The 18876-nt window shown below is 37.8% G+C and overlaps 1 protein-coding gene and 1 long non-coding RNA gene across 2 annotated transcripts in view; one reads left to right on the top strand and one right to left on the bottom strand.

The window, feature by feature from the left end:
• Positions 1-13101, bottom strand: part of ROBO1 (roundabout guidance receptor 1) — a 552781-nt gene extending 539680 nt beyond the window's left edge. The window contains exon 1 of the mRNA XM_068417582.1: positions 12993-13101. Coding sequence (XP_068273683.1) covers positions 12993-13101 — 109 coding nt within the window. The remainder of the gene's footprint in view (positions 1-12992) is intronic.
• Positions 12801-17993, top strand: LOC137673074 (uncharacterized). The gene is made up of 3 exons (XR_011049694.1): positions 12801-13106; positions 15512-15586; positions 16377-17993. It is a non-coding gene; the product is annotated as an uncharacterized lncRNA (long non-coding RNA).
• The last annotated feature ends 883 nt before the right edge of the window (positions 17994-18876 follow it).

Genomic DNA, 18876 nt, shown 5'->3' with positions numbered 1-18876 from the left:
CACATAGAAACTTCATGCCCAAACCAATTACCTGCCAATATGTCTCAGCTGGAAAACAAGCCTGAAGGAATAGCAGTTTTGTGACAACATTTCCTTGAACTTTTTTAAAGAATGGTTTTGTACAAAGGATAATGGAGGATTTTCCAGCACAATAAGGATTGCTGTTCCCACAGTTTCAGAATATTAGCAACCTAATACACCATGCATTATCATTTAAGAATTCTTAGTACAAGTATTAATTGCATTTATATAGCACATTAAAAAAATAATCAGGAATACATTACATTAGACAGTTCTTAAGTTAAATGCAATTACTATTTACCCACTTTACAGCTAATGGCAAGATACAACTTTGTTCTTCACTGAACCATATGCAGCTTATTCAGCTAACAGGGCCACAATTTTATCTTTCAGACATAAAAAATCATCAAGTACACTTCAATCCCTTGTAATCAAAAGGGTTCCTTTGCTTTTTAACAACCTTACTCACTTCAACAAGATCAACAAGACTCAAAATCTGTTAGATACCACTTTCCTAAAGCCCAGTGGGGAAAGTTTTGGAAAAGAGTTTACTCACTTTGATATTCTGGACTCAGTAGCAAGAAAAGATTTGACTCTAGATTGCCAAGATCAGAACTAGAGATACGACATATACCGTGTTAAACTGTCAGTCTCACCACACCTAGGGCCCTGCAACCCATGTAAGACTGCAGGAAAAAAAAAAACACAAACAAAAAAAACACCAAAAAACAAACGGTGCGGGGGGAAACTCCAAAACAGTCCATCAGTCCATGAGGTAAGCTTTAACCACAGAAGTCTGAACAACACAGAGAAAATCATTAAAAACTGTAATGGAAAAAAAAATATATATATTTTAGCTTTGTCTTCCTATACCAATTTAGGCTACCAACTCAAGGCCAAAGCCCACCATACTATTTTCCTCAAAGAAAACTACTTGGGCAACCTGTTCCCATCTTAGTCTTTTCTTCTCCCTGCCCTTTGAAGGGTACACATATTAAGGTTTGCTCCTTCTTGTATTTTTTCATCTGTTTCCCAGTGCAGTTCAGCAGGAACCTCTCCAGACTGAATTGCAAGTATCCACCAGCTAAACAGGGGTTACAGGACTTAAGAAAAAACCTGCTCAAGACCAAACCAAGTTCAGACTGGAAAGCCAGTAGTGAAAGCCACCAAGCCAAAAAGCAATACAGAGTATTTTCATAACAGAAGATATCCCCATGTTTTACAAAACAATTCTGTAACACATACCTTCACCTCCCACATTATTCTTAAGTCTTCTTTTCAACAAGACCAGGCTGCTTATGGGCTGTTGCCTTTGATCCCACTCTTTTTTAAAGGTGGGCCAGATCCACAGCTGGTACAAATCAATCTCATCACTAAATTGATTTCTGCCAGCTAAGGAAGGGGCCTCTTTTTACTCTGTACCTTTGAGTACACTCCATCTACTCTGTCATTTGTCATCTCATACGCAGGAGACCTAGTCCAGAAATGGTTATGTTTCTGATAGACAGCTACTCTCCTTACTGTAAATGGCACCTGACTTCGCACATTTGCCCATTGAACCCTTGAAAATAAAAACAATTTAAAGATCTGTGACAATATGTTAAATAGTTATTGAAATAGGATGCAAGTTTTGAGTATGACAAGTAGGGGTTTATTACTTCAGTCTAAGGGTATTCTTACACTTATTTCTCTCCATAGATGGACTCAAGATAATACATAGCAGAGAGTCAAAACACCTGGCCAGTTTAACAGCACTCTCTCATTCTCCTTCATAAATAGGCATACACAAACTCTCTACTCATTTAAACCCAATAACCTGTACAGACAGACAGCTGACTACCCCAAAGCATGAAAATTCCTGAACTGTTCCTTTCCTCATCACCTTGCTTTGGGTCTTGACGATCATATGAATCCTGTTGTATACAAAACTCATCTAAAAAGTGCAAGTACTCTTTGAAGATCAGTACCTACTCATACTCATCTCACTAAATTCACTGCTTGCATTTCCCATGAGGTGAGAACACAGTGAGCTGTTTTCTGCAGTAGGATTCTAGAAGGCTTTTTGTCTCAGATGTCAAAATGCAACTGTCTAAATAAATATTCTGTACAAAGTGAGATTTATACTGTAACTTTATACTACACATGAATAACTACATTAAAAGAATTAATGCATGAACGGAGCTTTTCTACATTATTTTGATCATCCTTCTGAAATTCAAACTCATAACCTATGCACGCACATGTTGCAAATTAAGCAAAATTTCTTGTCACCGGTGAAGCACGAAGAGTTGATTTCAAATCATCAGAATAACAATTGTAGCTGACAGTTATGTAGCTTGAATGGCGCAGGTCCAAGTTGAAATCTTTTCTCACAGTTTCCGAATTAAGAACTTTTGGGGGGCTTTTACATAAGCATTTTACTATAAAGCTAAACCACTAAGGCTGAGGGCAAAAGAAAAAAAACTTTCTCACAGTAATGAAAGTATCTTATTGAAGTAAATGTCTTGCATTCTACAGTATATTATTCCAAGAATCTTAAAGTTCTTAATACTCTTTAAATAATTCACAACACTCCTTTCAGTCTCATCTCTGTACTTTCTAACTCTTAAATGAATTTGTTAGTTGCCAGAAATGTATGAATACTATTGATAAGAACAAAAGTAGCAGTCTAGAGGCAAAACTGAACAACTGTTCCCTTTTAGTGGCTTTTTTCCAAGAACCAATAACTTTTTTGAACTTACACCACTAAGGTCCTGATATTTTTTTTTCATGCTGCCACCCCACATGAAAGTGATTGCTTTTCATTAAGCAAAAATGCCTCTATCCATTTTGAGTGAAAGAACTATTTTTCTGTGTTAGTAAGCACACAAGTATGTTTCTTTTGAATAACTGGAGCAGGTGTAGCCTGGAAGATAAAATCTACCATAGCCATATGTTTCAGGAAATAGTTGTGCCCACCTGCCTCTGGAAGGTACTGGTTCCGTTGCTATATGAATACATGGAAATTATGCACTAAATACACAAAATATGCTTCTTGCCCTGAACTTGGAAATTCTATCTCAAGAATGTGCTGTGTGAGGGTGTAGGGATAATTAGACTGTACAAGTGAAATGTTAAGTTAGATATTTGCATTTTTCTGAGCGGACAAAAAACACTTGGGTTACCATAGGCTTATTGCAGATGCTGTAGCACAAGGCATGAAAGGGCTGAAGAAGTGCAAAAAGTTTGCAGAAGTTTTTAAAAAACACAGAACTGATACGGAACGAGCCACAGCGATTTTGTCAGGCATTGACACTGACACAAGGGACTAAGAAAAGAGTACATTTTGAAAAAATAAATAATCTAATGATGACTTATTCTATGAATGCTCCCCCTCTTCAGGACTGCAGCCTGAGTCTGTAAAAACTGTACTGAAGTACTGTAGGAACAACACAGTGGCAAGCAAAGAGCGTGAACACAACTTTATGAATATGCACAAAGCATAAAAAGTGTTGTATGATCAAAGGCAGTTGGATAATGCAAATGCTAACTAAATGTTGGATTTTTAATCTGAATTCTGGCATTTTCTGAGAATGCTCATCAATGATTACATTAGTAGCATTTTGAGTATTCGAGCACGAAATCACATTCAGTGTAGTTGGCAGCTTCAGTGTATTCGTTGGTAATTTATAATTTTACTTCAAATGCTAGCCTTCTGAAATAGGTATAACTCAGCTTCAAGGCAGTGACATTTTCATTTGAAATATCGTACCTGTATGAATACAACATATCCCCCAAGAGCTCTACAGATAATCAGCAACACACTGTCTGGCTGAACACAGCTGGCATTGTTTATGTTCCCCATCTCTGGGTATACATATAGGAGACTTGGGCCTTTAGGCTCTGTTTTCCTTTGCCTGTATAAGATCAAAACTCAGGTGAGTAACTATAACAGTTCGACTCCAAGGAAATAGTGGAATTAAGTGTCACATCAGGTAAACTTGGTGTCAGACTGGCTAAACTGGGGAGGTTAAGGAGGCATTTTTCCTAAACAGAACCAAAGATATTGTAACAAGGTATTGCTTAAAGCAGCTGTAACACTTCTCTGCTGAATGAGATATTTCTATCCTGCCTTCCACTGAGGCCAGCTAATCTCATGAGTGATACAAAACATGTCACAGAAGAACCTGGAATCTGTGTTTCACTGGTAACAGTGACATTGACCTTACCAACTCCTAACAAAACAATTTTCTATTGCGCTGATATAATGGTGTAAACTGAGCTGTTATGCCCATTTCCTGTTCGTAGGAAAACTCAGTTGCTATAACACGCAACTAGATTGCTCTCACAGCTAAAAAATCAAGTATACTATGGAAGCTTCTGAGAAAAACATAGACAGCTGCACAGGCTGATGTCACATCTCGAAATTTCATGCAGATCTATTATTACTTTATCTATATTTGTCTAATTCTTTCTAAACTGGAGAGGTTTAACCCTAAAATTTAGCATAGCGTGTTTTGAAATATATGTATACAGGTCTTCTGTAACCAACTAATGGGAAGTTTCTTTCTGCTTCTTTTTATTCCAGAACCTCATTTCATCAGACTAAGGGAACCTAGTTTATAGCTCGTGACTTCTTTTATCTAGGGAAAGTAACAATTATCCAAGTGCCAAGTAAACACTTCTGGTATATGTGAGGGACATATCTGCTGCTGTGTATGCTTTACAAGTACTATAAATTTGTTTTCAAACTCTGTCATAAAAAAATTCATCCCTTTGGTAATTACTCAACCACTGCGCAGGTTTTACTTGGCAGAGTACTTACCATCAGATTCTACTTTTTTAATACTTCCTTCTCTCTATAAGTGATGGAGACTGCTGTGTGTAATCTTAAGCCTCTTGCTTAGTGAGTAATATCATATAAATGTAAAGCAGGGCTTTTTATAAGAGCAGACAGACTCAGATTTTCTAATATTGTCTCCGTGCACTGTTGTGTAATTGAGATCTTCAGCTTCACATGTCAATGAGATGATTGATCTGACTGTTAAGCATCCAGTTCCCTAAGAAACATGCTTTATTACATGTTTTCTCTGTTGCTGAGACTCCTTTTCCTGGCTGCTTTGGAATTATGTGTCCCTAGATATGTTCTTGGCTCCTAAGACATTTTCTGTTTTATTGAGGACCCCAAGCCCTTAGTGGAGATGTGTTGTCCAAAAATGTTGTTGCACTTTGAGTGGTCCAAAGGCAAACTTCAGCTTAATGAGGTTAATTTCCCTAGGCTCCCCTTACCGCCTCCTTCAAAGGAAACTCTCTGCTGCGAAGCTTTGGGATAGCTAGGCTAAATTCAGCCTTCACAGAAATACCACCCTTATTTAGTTACTACCTTAATTGACTTACTTATACATCTGGTTCCTTGGACTCCAAATAAAATCTTAAATCATTTAATTTTGCTATAGCCCAGAGAGAACACATTTTCCTCCATCACAAAAAAGCTGCTGTAGATTTTTCGGAGCTGCTTAAGTCCTGAAATTACAACTTCAATTTTTATTCTCTTGCTTATCTTCATTGTCATGAGCTGCTATCTTTGTGAGAAAAACTAGGTACTGAAAACCATTCTCGCACAGTGGTACAGAACATGCTGCTATATATATGCACTAGATTATGTATAACTTTTGCTGGAATCTGTGCCAAAAGAGTTTTATCAACAAAGAAATGCTTAAGCTAATCCAGAATTACATCTGCTTTCTACCTCTGCTGCAATGTCCTCAAAAGACCACATATGCCCAGATATTTCTGGATTGACCCTATTTCCCTAGCTGTTCATAACATATGGCAACACTGTCAGTAACCATCACAAAATATATCTAGAGCCAAAAACATACACAAGAGAATACCCATATATAGACTTTGCACTGTATGACATATCAATATGTCTTTTTTTTTTTTTTTAGAAACACCATGTTCTCATGAGCTTAGAACTACAAGACAAGAATCTGTAAAACTACTAATTTTCTGTGTGGCTTTTGCAAATTCTCACATACACTTTGTCTATCATTGACTTCATCCATGATGTAAAGACAGCAAACAGTACTACTTATAGCACCTGGTAGTGATGTGAAGAAAATGGATCAATTAATGTTTTTAGATGCTACAATTGCTGCAAGGTTGCTAGATTATATTTCTTGGGCTGGGGCTACTTCAGAAAAAAAATGCTTTTGATAAATACCATCCCAAAAGGCTGAATCCCAGGATGAACTCACTCTTTAAATCGCCTTTTGATGCAGCACTATTAGGTGACCATTGATGATTCCTGTAGTTAAATTAAGTAGTGACAATGAGTTAGAAAGGGAAAATTGGTTAAATCTGATGGTACACATTTTCACAGAGCAGAAGGTGCTGCAGCTGCAGAAGGAAAGGGGGAGAACTTCTCAAAGAATCTGTCAGAAAACAAATCAATAGCATTTGTTGTTCTCTAGCTACAGCATGAATCCCCAAAAAGTAAGATATGGTATAGACTGAAGCATCTACAGCAACAGAATGATGGATAGTACTTACAACATATGATAATAGATTGAAAATGTATTAAAAGTCAGAGATGCAACCTTACCAGACTCACAGTTTAAGATTTTAATATTTAAGATAAAAAAAAAAAAAAAAAGAAGGTGTGAACTTTATAATCTGGGTGGGATAAAATGCCTGTCAAAGGTTTGCTTTAGCACCTGCCTCATCATTTTCATATTTCTCTAACAGTTCATAGGAAAAGAGTTTCTGAAATACAACAGACACTCCTGGGAGACAATCTGACGAAACAGGCTAAAGTCTGCATCCTCCAGCACAATAGCATCATTGCTTCTCAGCCTACAATTTGCACATTATCTGGGAGGTGCTTATGTACACAGACTATCAGATGTCCAATTAAAGCTTAAAGGTGCTGCATATAAAATGCAAACTAAAATGTTTACAGTCATTAAAAAGAAGACGTTAATGTCGTAGTGTTACACGAAACTAAGCAGGCTTTGCTAAAAAAAACAAACACTACTATTCAGGGCCATGTGATTTTTAAATCAAATTTCGAATATAAAACCATTAGTAGCTGACATGTAAAACTGTAATATTCCCAACGGTCTTTAAGAAAAAAGAAAAGCTAAGCCAGTGAGACGCTATTTTCAAGAAAGCATGTAGTTAGATTCTTCTTACGTTGCTGAACACACACAAAAAGGAAAAAAGTATCTTTATTGGTACCTGAACATTAACAAATCACATCAACAGATGTTAAAGCAGCCAGAAATTGCTTGTGAGAAAAATATTATCTTTGGATATTGTTATAAAGGGACAACTGGTGTTAAGAAAGAAAGAGAGTATATCTGTAAAATTATACTGAAAGCACGAGAAACAACATAAAAAGTGGAATAGGTATTTCCTAGTTTCTGTGGTTTTGTTGCTTTGTTTTGTGTTTGTTCTTTTTAATGAGGACATACACACAGACTGTATAGTAGACAGAGTAAGTTAAAAAGACATTATTTTAAGCAATATCTAAACCACCAAGTGTAAAACTCACATCTTGTTACAATGTCCTGTAACCTACTCTGTTTTTATTCCTAATGTTACATGTTGGCTTCTCTTTACACAAAACAGTAGTCTTTCTCCATTAACAATACACAGGCCCCATCTGTTTCTCATTAAATACTTTACTTTTTCTGTAGTGCATTGTGTTTCTGTTGCAGAAATCTCCCCGAGAAAAACAGGTTTAATAACTAAGGATTTAGGTAAATTCTCGAAGCCTCCTCAGCTCTGATTCAGCACGTAGAATAAGAAGGGTCAGCAGCTAGGGGACATTTCCATCTCACTCTTTCTGTCCATGTGTCTCGTCACCCTGCAGTAGCAAAGATACCCAAGGTAGCCCCGAAACATGAAGGGGCTTTCTCTGCCCACTATGTGACAACCAAGAATTGTTTGGGGAGAGCAAGAATGAAGGGATGAAAGAGAGTAAGACCTCAAAAAGGTAGCTCCTCTCAGTAAAGCCTGCTAAGGAGAAAATGCAAATAAAAACAGAGGGAACAAAAGCAAGTCCATTTTCTGGACTGCAATAGATCAGAGGAAACATTCCACAGGGGTAATTTCCCAGCCTGACAATTCAGTTCGTTGGGTAGGCTGAAACATATAAAAACTTTGATGAAAGGCAGTGTAATTGAGAGCAGCAAACTGACTGATTCTGAACATATGTAAAAGAATAGTAAATAAATGTATTTTTCTGTAGCGCTATGTTTTTCAGCTCAAGTCATCACAGACAGATTTTTCACACAAAGATTCATTACACAGTATATATGTTTTAATTTTTGTAGATTTTTGTAATTCATGCAATTTTCACATTAATTACTCAAATACAGACTTTTAGCATGTTATGAGTGGTCAGTGCCTTCCTCCACTCAAGTATGTGGCTCACAAATGAAAAAAGGTTTTGTTCTATTTTGCCAAAATCCCTACGGAGCCCCGCAGCCTGGAGTTTCTCAGAGACACTAAGCTCTTACATGTAGCATGAAAACAGGAGGCTGGGTAGGAGACAGAGACCCTGTGAGCATCCTTTCTGCAGGAAAAGTTGGTGCCAAGGACAGAGGTTTGTGCTACAAATAGACAGAAAGGGAGAGGAAGGAATTAAAAATATTCATGTGCCTTTAAAGATACTAAAAACATGCGATGAGAAACACACATCTATAGGCTTCATTATTTCTGCTGTACATGAATTTCCTAATTTTTTGTATTGTTTTTGTTTTATATCATATTCAGTCTTGAGTACAAACACACTGATTTTCCAAGCACTCTGCAGGGCACAAATAACGTTTCATGGCATTTTGCCTTAGTTGTTTTGTATCACAGAAAAAAAAAATGATGTTGTGTCACAGTACCAAGTAAAACTAGTTATGACAAATAAATGATCTCATGCATTCTTTCATTGTCTAAGAAGTAATCCTGTTTTTTTATAAATATATTCCCTGTAAATATAGGCAATACACTTCTGAAGAACAAACTCTGCATATGCATTGTTAAATCTATGTTCATTCATATTTGCATAAAGTTTCTTTAGGTAGTATGTGACTAGTCCCTGAACTAACATACTACAGTTTCTGGTGCCTAATTGGATTGCAAACTTTTAAAGAGAATGAGAACAGTTGAAATACTTGTCATTTATTACTTGCAAGAATGCAAATATGGGTATTTATACAAAGAACAGCCATTCCCTAGTAATTTGTGAACAAACCCAGTTTAAAAGGGTGTTTGCATAAAGTAAGTAAATCACATCACTGATGGGGCCACTGAACAAACAGCCATTTAGAAGATAAACTCAAGCTCACAAGCTCTTCTTCAGGATTTGTACCAACAGTTCAATAGAACAAGCAGAAGCAGCACACAAATTATGCTTTTTTTTATCTTCATATAAGTACTTCAAAATCATTTAAGGGCTCTCTTGAAATTGTGCAGTGTCTTACAGAAATGCAATCTCACAGCAGCTTCATTGACTATCTATCACATGGTACACTGTACATTGAAATTCAGTTCAATTCCATTCGAACTTATTAAAAGTCAAAAGTTCTGGGGCATCAAATGTTCCAAATTTTAATTACTCCAAAATCCTTATGATTTTATTAATCAATGCCATTTCACTTCAGTTTTTACTGTAAAATCTTATCGAGGCAATTTTAAAATAAAACAGTTCATTTTATCCTCGTAACTTAGACAAATTGAAGTTCTAAGTGAATTTATTTCTTGACATAAGAGGTCATTTCCCAGATCCTACAGACACTATGATGAAAGTGGGACACTGAAGTTAATACTACAGACTAAGTAGTGCATGATTTCCCATGATCATAAGCATGAAAGTTGTAAAATACAGGCATTCACACAACAATTGTTGGCTTTCTTAAAAATGAAGTGTATACAAAAAAGTAATAACATGTGCCACAAGAAGACACCATAGCATAAGCAATTCAACAATGATTTTTTTATATATTGAAACATTTCCTAAGTTCAATATTACCTCCAAGATCTGTGCTGTTCCCATCCCTGCCCCCTCAGGTGCCGTTATAATGAAAAGTACAGATGCGTATGGGAATAAATCCTCTTATTTTCCTTCCATAATATTTTTTGCTGCAGTTTTTGTATTTGTCAGAAATGATCATTTCTCCTCACTCTCCCCAAATCTGATTTCATTCATTTGAGCTGCGGTGGAGCAGAAACTACGCTACAAAACTCCCAGCTCCAAGACCCTTCTATGGGAAAGTAAAGACCAAAGCTTTGTCCAAGGAGATGTAAGCTCAGATAAAGCAAACACCACTCACAGAAATGAGAGTTTTGTTGTGGTCCTTGCTGGACCACTGTGACTTTTCTGGGCAACTCATTATGCCTCCTAATATGCCATAATCTTGTTTGGAGAAGCACTGCAGAGAATCTAAACAAATGCAAAGTTATTCTACCTTTTAAGATACCTTGGAGCAAAATGATTTTGAAATCTCAATACAGCAAATACAAGACTTTTAAAGCATAGCTAAACTGCCACACCTGAATGCTTTAGTGAAAATTCCTGTTAAGAGATGCAGAAACCAGTCATGTCCCCTTTAAATTAAAATCATATTTTTCAGCTTGGGTTATGCAATTTAAGTGTAACCCAATTAAATGAACATATATATTACATAATCACACGCCTTCTCAGAGTATTTTTTTATTAGTATTTTAACTATGATGTCTAAAAATAACCCAGCAAGAGAACACCTTTGAGTACTCTGTCAACTGACAGGCAAATATATAACATTAATAGCAATCGACAAAGAATCAATCAACTACAATTACATAACATTTTGGCTTTCTCCTTTCTCAGAAAGAAGGTGCTAGCTACCTCCCATGGCATCCAGCTCTGCATGATATCTGCGTTCTGGTACCAGAGAAATTTTTGCATCATGGATAGCAAAGCCAAATGGTATACAATTCAAATGGCATTGCTGTAAAATCTCTCTTGCCCAACAGTTGTTCCTAGTATGAATATTGCTCATATTTAAATAAAAGGAACAGTAAGGTCTAATCCAAACACCTTCTCTTAATTTCGAGGAGACTTGATTCAGATCCATAACTTTTAACACATTCCACAACTGATCTCACTAAACAATTCAGTATCACAATATCAATAGGATACAAAAACTAATTTACATCCTTGTTTTTCCTTTAGCCAAATATTAGCAATTTGCTAACATGCCCCCTGTCCTGAGAGAAGAAAGAAAGCAATTTGAATCCATAGTGTCTAATGGCTAACTACAGATGACATTAAATGATCCATTATACCTGTAAAACAATTTCCAAAAAATGTGGTACTCCTAAACTCCTATATCCTTGTGCAATTTACTCATCATGGCTAAATGCCATCCCAGACTGATTAACTTCAGTAATGCTTTTGTGAGACATTAATATCTATATCTCCACCTATTTCAGTTCTTCATAGAAAAAAACTCAGACTAAATACTCAGAATCACAAACTTCCAAACATCTGAAAATCATTGAATCAAAATGGAAAATACAGTATTTTTACTCTGGGAACTGGCTTTTTTCATAAAAGTTAGTACTTTAAAAGATACACAGATACATATTTTGGAAGACCTTTTTACTGAGCAAGAAGCATGCCTTGGAAAAATTTCAATCAACATATTTCAGGTCTTATTAGATTTGTGCCTCAGTTTCCACACCCATTAAATTAAAGGGCTCTTTTAGTCATTATTAGTCAATATGCTTAAATATTTATAAGCCATAGGATGTTATCTTTATGCATCACTTATGCCCACATTAACAGCCTGCTAGTTTGGGCTGTGTATCTTTTAGATGTAAATTACTTGCAAATGAATGAGGCAGTTCTCAGTTCCACTCAGTCCAGCACCTCTTTCCTTCATGCTGCTGATTTGGGGGACTGAATGAAGTGGCAGATTTATTGATATGTATGTTTGTACTCTAGGAAAAACAAATATTACTCAAGCTGCACATCAGCTTCCAGACAATATGACTGCCAGCATAATACCCATCCCAGGGATACCGACAGCCACCCCTACAAGTTCTGGTTGTTTTACGGACTTCCATCATATATATTTTCCAGTCATCCACACTATATATAGCTGAATTAAACTGAAAACATCAATTCAGTTTTCAGTACTCCTTCCCCTTTTTGTAATCTAGGTATTTCTAAAAGAAATAGCAAAAATTCACATGCATAATGATAATAGTATGTTGCCCATCAGGGGAATCCTTGCTTATAAATAGCTGGACAGCACTGAAGAATAATCTCAGCAAGAACTGAGTTGCCCTTTAAATGAAAATAATCATCTGGCTATTTCAATCCAGAAACTGTGTACGCAATAGGAAGTCTCACTCCCAAATATTATCATGACTCATCTACTTTCCTTTTCTAATACTAATGTTCTTTTCTCTTTTTAAGCGCAGCATGAAGTGCTGCACAAGCTGCAATGCTGCGTTAAACCCTCCTTTCTAAATCTGTAGATTTTAAACTGCAGTTACCCGTTATATATCCATAAAGTTATCCAGTATAATCACCGTGGTTACAAGGTTCCTTCACACAAACAGTAGACCTATAAAATTTTCTACCTTTATCTATGTTAACATTTGAAATAGCATGCAAAATGTTAAGACTATAAATAGAAAAGGCACAGCCGATTGTAGCCTGGAAGTCTTCCAACCGTCTGGGAAGAGAGGAGTTAATCAGCACAGGCAGTTCGGAAAGCTTGCGGTGAAATACAGGACTGTACTGCAGATGTGTGGAGCATACAGAAGGTGTGGCCCGTGCCGCCTGCATGGATATTTAAATACTTAAAATTATATGGCCTTAAGGTTATTATTAAAGAATAACCTCCCGGAGAGGAAGAATTACACAGCGAAATGAGGCCTAACACATTTCTTCAAACAGAGAGCCGAGAAGAAGAGAAGGAAAAGCCTGGGTTACTCACGATTCTTTTCACCTCTCCACCTTGACCCCGCTTTTATTCTAGGCGCGACGTCTGCAGCAGCAGTTATGTCTACTATCCCAAGCAGCAGCAGCACTGACAGCACAGCCATGCCAGGTAACAAAAAAAATAAATCACCTCTACCTGGAGTACTGGTACAGATGAATTAGAAGACTTTCCTTAGGAATGAATAATTGGAGTTAACAGCACTTACTCAGCAGAGGCAGAGAGAGATGTAAAATATTATTCCTACTAGAAGTGTTTATTAAAAATTGTATTTCCATTGCATTGCTTATTTCCTTCATCCAGGGAATGTAAAAACAGAACAGTTGTAAAGTCTTCCCCTAAGCAGGAGCCTCTAGCACTCAGACGCCGGAAGAGATGCTCTGGCAGCTTTCTGTGGTCCCTCAGAAGCCACCAGCTCCTCACCTGCCTCTGCCACCTCTCAGCCCTTCCCAATGATTATCAACATTCCCCACAGCACCCTAGGAGGGGACACAGCCGGGCTGAAACCGGAGGAGTTTCTTCTCCTTCACTTGCGTATTTCACTGCAGTTTCACAGAGCTGATGGCACAGAACATTTTAATGTTGACACTCAAAACTCATTACATTTATCAATGGGCGTAAAAACAAAGTTTATAAAGCTTATTTTCCTACCCACAAAGGGAGGCAAGGGAAGGGAAGAAAAGTAGGAAAATCTAGGATGAGAAAGAAAGGCTTAAAAAAGAAATTTTTTTTTAAACTGACAACTCTTTCTCTTAGTCAGCATTATTGTCTCCTATTTCTAGGGAAAATAATAGAAATAATACTACCTTCAGCCCAGGTTTCTGTGAGCAGACCCTGCATGAATGAACATTTCACTGTCAGTAAAAGAAGTTCCAAGAACTTATGTATATAACCTATGTTACCTAACAAACCTTCACCTTGCAGCCAGCCAGCCTCTGGGCAGCCCGTACCCTGGGCAAGCAGACCCCAGTGCTTGCAGCATTAACAGCAGTACTGTTGGAAGCTATTTAACTATCAGTGCCAGGGAGCTAGATCAGAAACTTTCCCATGTCAATCAAAACAGTCTCAAGGAAGAACTATAATAAAAATTATCCATTAACCCTTTCACCACAGTTACGAACTCACTCCATAACACCTGTGGAGGCCCAGGGAAGCTTCATCCTGAGAGCTGAAAAATCACTAAAATAAAGCCAGAGTGCCAATACATGTGACTCCTGTAGAATAAAATGACAGCAATGAAACCAAACCTCTTCATCAGGAACTTTCACTGAGATGAGAAGGCAGTCAGTCTCTCTCTGCCCAGACACAGTGCTGGGTCCGTATGTGGAAACCACCCCCTCCTGGTCATCTGCGTGGGGGGAACAACCGCATGGGGGCTGCTGGGGTCAGTCTGAAACTGAAGATTGCTTGTAATGTGTAACATGGGGGAGATTTGGCAGATCACCCGTTCTTTATGTCCTCTGCTGCAAATGCCTCACTTTTTGTACTGAATGTAGTTATCCCAAATTGAAATAAGAGCACATCTCCGTTCCTAATTTCTCCAACTGGTCTGAATGAAGAAACAGAGCATTCCTTTTAAAGGGCTTGTGGATAACGACTGTAATACTTATGGAAAACTTTCTGGTACAGTATCGCTGCTGTCATCTGAAATCTGACAACTTTAAGTAAACAGTTGACAATAGAGCATCAGTCCCATACCTGCCATCGGGCCTTTGCCTCTTAGCAAAAATAACTCCTATGGTAACATACAGCGTTAAAAGAAATGGTTAGGAATTTCAGATTGCCTTTTTTTTAAAGCACATTCTAACTGCATATCCTTCATCACCTGAACTTATGCCAGGGAAGCGTGTCAATACTACTCTCTTAAAGATGACTCATCGTGTTGCTGGTTATGTAAGAGACCTGAATGTACCAAATTGTTCACTGCACCAAAATACGGCACAGGAGGAAAAAACCTCAGTTAATATAAGGTGGTCCTTTAGGAGCACAGTAGCAGTAATGTGGAATGGTGTCATTTACTATGAATGCAGAAAAATTGCCTTTTCAAATGACAGCGGCATTTTTGAGCACCAAAACCAAAAGGCTTTGTGATCTTGCAGTTGGCAGTGCACTGTCTGAAGGATAAAAGATAAAGATTTTCAAGAAAAAAAAATAAAGGAAAGCCTGGAATTCAAGAATGAGCTACACAAAACAAATCCCAGCCAAAAACTTGAGCTGCCTCATGGAAAAAAACTCTGCCTTGTAGCTAGTGCTTGTTACCCTTTATTTGGTCCCATTGAGCTTTGTGCTGTGCAGAAGTAAAATGGTGCATCAGATTGTCGTTTCAGAGGTGTCTGCTGAGCTCTTGAGCCACACAGTTTTGTCTGGTACTCAATCTAACACAGAGTTAATGGAAAGGTTCAGAACTGTAGGCCAGAGAGCTCTTAATCTTACAAGACTAATGGAAGGGTACCTTTACAGACACAAAACCTGCATGGACATTTTTGCACAGGTTGCATCCATTTATTCTGTCACAGGAGAAGGAGTTGTTGCCTTCAGAAAAGCTGCCCCGTGTTCTGATGGATGTGAAGGGATGACCGAAGCAGCATCTCGTAAGTGACCATTTTTCTCTTCATTCACACCCAAAATGCAGTCAGTCAGGGAAAACTTATCACCAAAAAAGGTTTTATATCACCTTATCTAACAGACTGCCTCATGGTCAGTGTTGCTGGTTAGCAGGGTAGTGGACAATTGCTGCCGTAGAGGCAATGCTGGGCCACTGCCTTCCCCACTGGAGTAATAGCAAGTAAAAGCAAACTGATTAAGCATTCAGAGGTGTGAAGCCCAATAAAAGGTGGCCTGCTCCTATGTGATTCAGTGTTTTATAGCTCATTTAACTAGTTTCAGTTTCTGCTGTATAATTGCTGCTCATGTGAGTTCCTTAGCAATTTGAAAGCTTACCCAAAAGCAAAGTAATTAATTCTGGAATTAGCCATGTCAACAACTTTTTCAGAGATGCAGTGGACCACTTAAAGATGTTACACCAGGACCGGATGCCTTTCTGACTTATATGTCGCAGCTCAGTCAGAAGTTAAGGACTTGAAGATAAAATTACAAAATTAATTTATGGTCTGTGTTACACTAGTTCTATCTAGCCTTAATATATGTCATTCTCTAAAATCATCAGACATATTTAATTTCTTTTCTCCTCAGCTTTCATTATGCCCCAGCCTTTTAATTTTTGTTTTAGTGTGTCCTAAATAAAAGTCACTAGCAATTTACTGCACAGTTATTTCCATGGATCAGATATCTTCCATAGAGCTTTTTACCCACAAAGAGCAGAACTTTTTCTACAGTTCTCTCTCACTTCACTGGAGACTTCACCTTTACCTTTTTCTAAAGGGTAGCAGAGCTCTCTGCGGCATCTTGGCACGGCCTTCCAGGAAGGATTTGAAACAACTGCCCTCTCTTCTGCACAGGGATACTTCATTCACCGAGACATGATGAAAGCTACAGCCTCTCTCTCTGGAAGCCTGCAAGGCCGTGAGGTCAGCCCAGAAGTCCTTCTTCACTCTCCTCAAAGACAAAGCCACTTCCTGACACAGACATTTCTCTGTCACCTCTTCTGAAGAACCCACCACTGAATGTGTTGGAAATTGATGAACTGGGAGAGCGTTTTTTTCCCAGAGGTCACGCACTGCTTTAGTGCTGAGAGAGGACAGACTGATGAGGAAGAGCCTGGCCACCGTAGCACGGGCTCCTGAGTCATCCTCTCCTGAAAGTCACATTAGGACTGGATCAACTCATAAGTAAGGGCAACTGTTGCTCTCTCCTTGTCTTATCATGGAGGATAATGAGCTGCCCTTTAGGGTCCTTGGTTTTAAGGCATCTTTATCAAGTTTGCAAAACAAAACAGGTCTCTATTTCTGCAGTTCAAGCTGTACTCAAACTGCTGTCACAGAGAGTTCTTACATTGCCTTTGATGCATTTCTGCAACAGTCTCCCATTTCAGAAGAAAGACTAAATCTGGTGACTATCAGAGAGCCTCTGTGAGGCAGCCGTACAGAGACTTTAAGGCATGACAGGACAACTGTTACAGAACTCATTAAAGCTAAGAATTACCCCAGTTTTATTTTGCAGCCCCTATGACTCTAACAACTCTGGGGAGATCAACTCAGATGCTGCAATGCTTGCCATGAAAACAGTGCAACTCTGTGAAGCGAAGGGCACACTCACATAATTCAGCAGTGTGTGTGGGGACCAGACCTATGCACCATTTTAGCCCTGCAAGCTTGGGGAAATGGTAAAGTTCCCAGATCAGCTTGGTAGGGGTGTGTTTTGTTTTGCTTGTAATATAGAAATATTAAATACAACAACCAAACAAAGGATCCTGAGACTTTCTGTAGCTCTCGGAGGGTACAAAACATGCCTTACAATTTTTTTATCATCCAAATGCATAGAAGAAAAGAATATGCAAAATTTACGGTCCTACAAACATACCCTTTACTTTTTCTGTTTACTTATTGAACACCACCAGTGCACTCGGCACTGTATAAACATATAAGTTGACATTACCTCTCCCCTAAAGACTTTATGGTCTAGCACAACTATGTCTTAAAAGTCGTCACTTCTATGAGAGCACGTTTGTTTGTTTCTTAATTTCCTCATTTTTTAATTTAAATTCTCAACCATCACGTTATACATTTTGCTAGCATCTTTTAAGTTCTTGATGGTAGAGGAAAACAAATGTACTCTGCATAAATAGATACACACGTACAAATCTTTGAGTGCATGTACATGCATCTATGTATACACGCTCCTGCTAATAAACTCACAAACACATAAACAGAGCAAGAGTTGCACAATCAAAAAATCAGTTTTGATACATATTATTTAACCTTCGCTGAAGTAACATTTGATTAAATTATTCTTGGTTTGGGTCAACTGGTCTCACACATATACTCATTTATTGTATACAATTAACATGGAATAAAGGTCCTCTTAATGAAAACTTTAAAAGAGATGATCTGCTTTTTTGAGGGAAAAAATACAATTTTTCTTATCCATGTGCCTTATCAATTTGCCATCTATCCTCATGCCCTCAAAGTAACACAGATTTTTTTTAAGTGCAAGAGTCTGAGGCTATCAACTATAAAAGAAACTTCACATACAGAGATCAAAGAATATTACCAGACTTATTTTTTCCATCTGGCTGCAGAAGAGTAAGCATTAGACAACGTCTGTAAGGCTAAGTCAGCAACTACTGTGTCTTTTACACGAAATTCCACATTGCTGGCCTGACTAGTATGAGAAAAGCAAGAATTATGACTGTATTTTTTTCTTATCTCATAACCCAGAATTTTTTCTCTTTGTTTGCAACAGACACTTTAAGTCCATCAGGAAGAAAATGAAACAAAAACTGATCCACAAACATGTATTAGAGAAGGTTTTTTTTTGCAAGTAAAGTTCCTATGAGGTATCTCCAAACTTGCCCTCAGGCAAAAAAAAAAATCAGCCTTCCTAAGCTACCTAGACATCTGGGACATCATAACTGGCTAAAGTCTACATGAGAAAACATCTCTTAAGGGCTGTTATTGGAGCTGGAGGTGACTAACTTATCCTTCATATCATGGCATCCCAGGAGAGTTTATGTATTTATAGTCATTGTCTAAAAAAAAAAAAAAATAAAACAATGAGTAGCCAAATGGCTAAGGACCAGAAGAGCAGTACACTCCCACCCCAGATGAGGTAAGGTATCTGAGTGGTGCTGATGCTACCCTAGGTCACCAAGTCAAGTTCCTTCCTGTACCTTCTCCTTCTACAGCCACAAATAGCTCCTATGCAAAACGCAATTCAAAATTACTTCTTCTTTAAAAGCAAAAAGTACCAGCAGACTCTGAAA

This window comes from Nyctibius grandis, chromosome 2 (genome assembly GCF_013368605.1).
Source record: "Nyctibius grandis isolate bNycGra1 chromosome 2, bNycGra1.pri, whole genome shotgun sequence".
Taxonomy (NCBI): domain Eukaryota; kingdom Metazoa; phylum Chordata; class Aves; order Nyctibiiformes; family Nyctibiidae; genus Nyctibius; species Nyctibius grandis.
The sequence above is the reverse complement of the archived record's forward strand: the minus strand, read 5'-3'. Positions and strand labels throughout refer to the sequence as shown.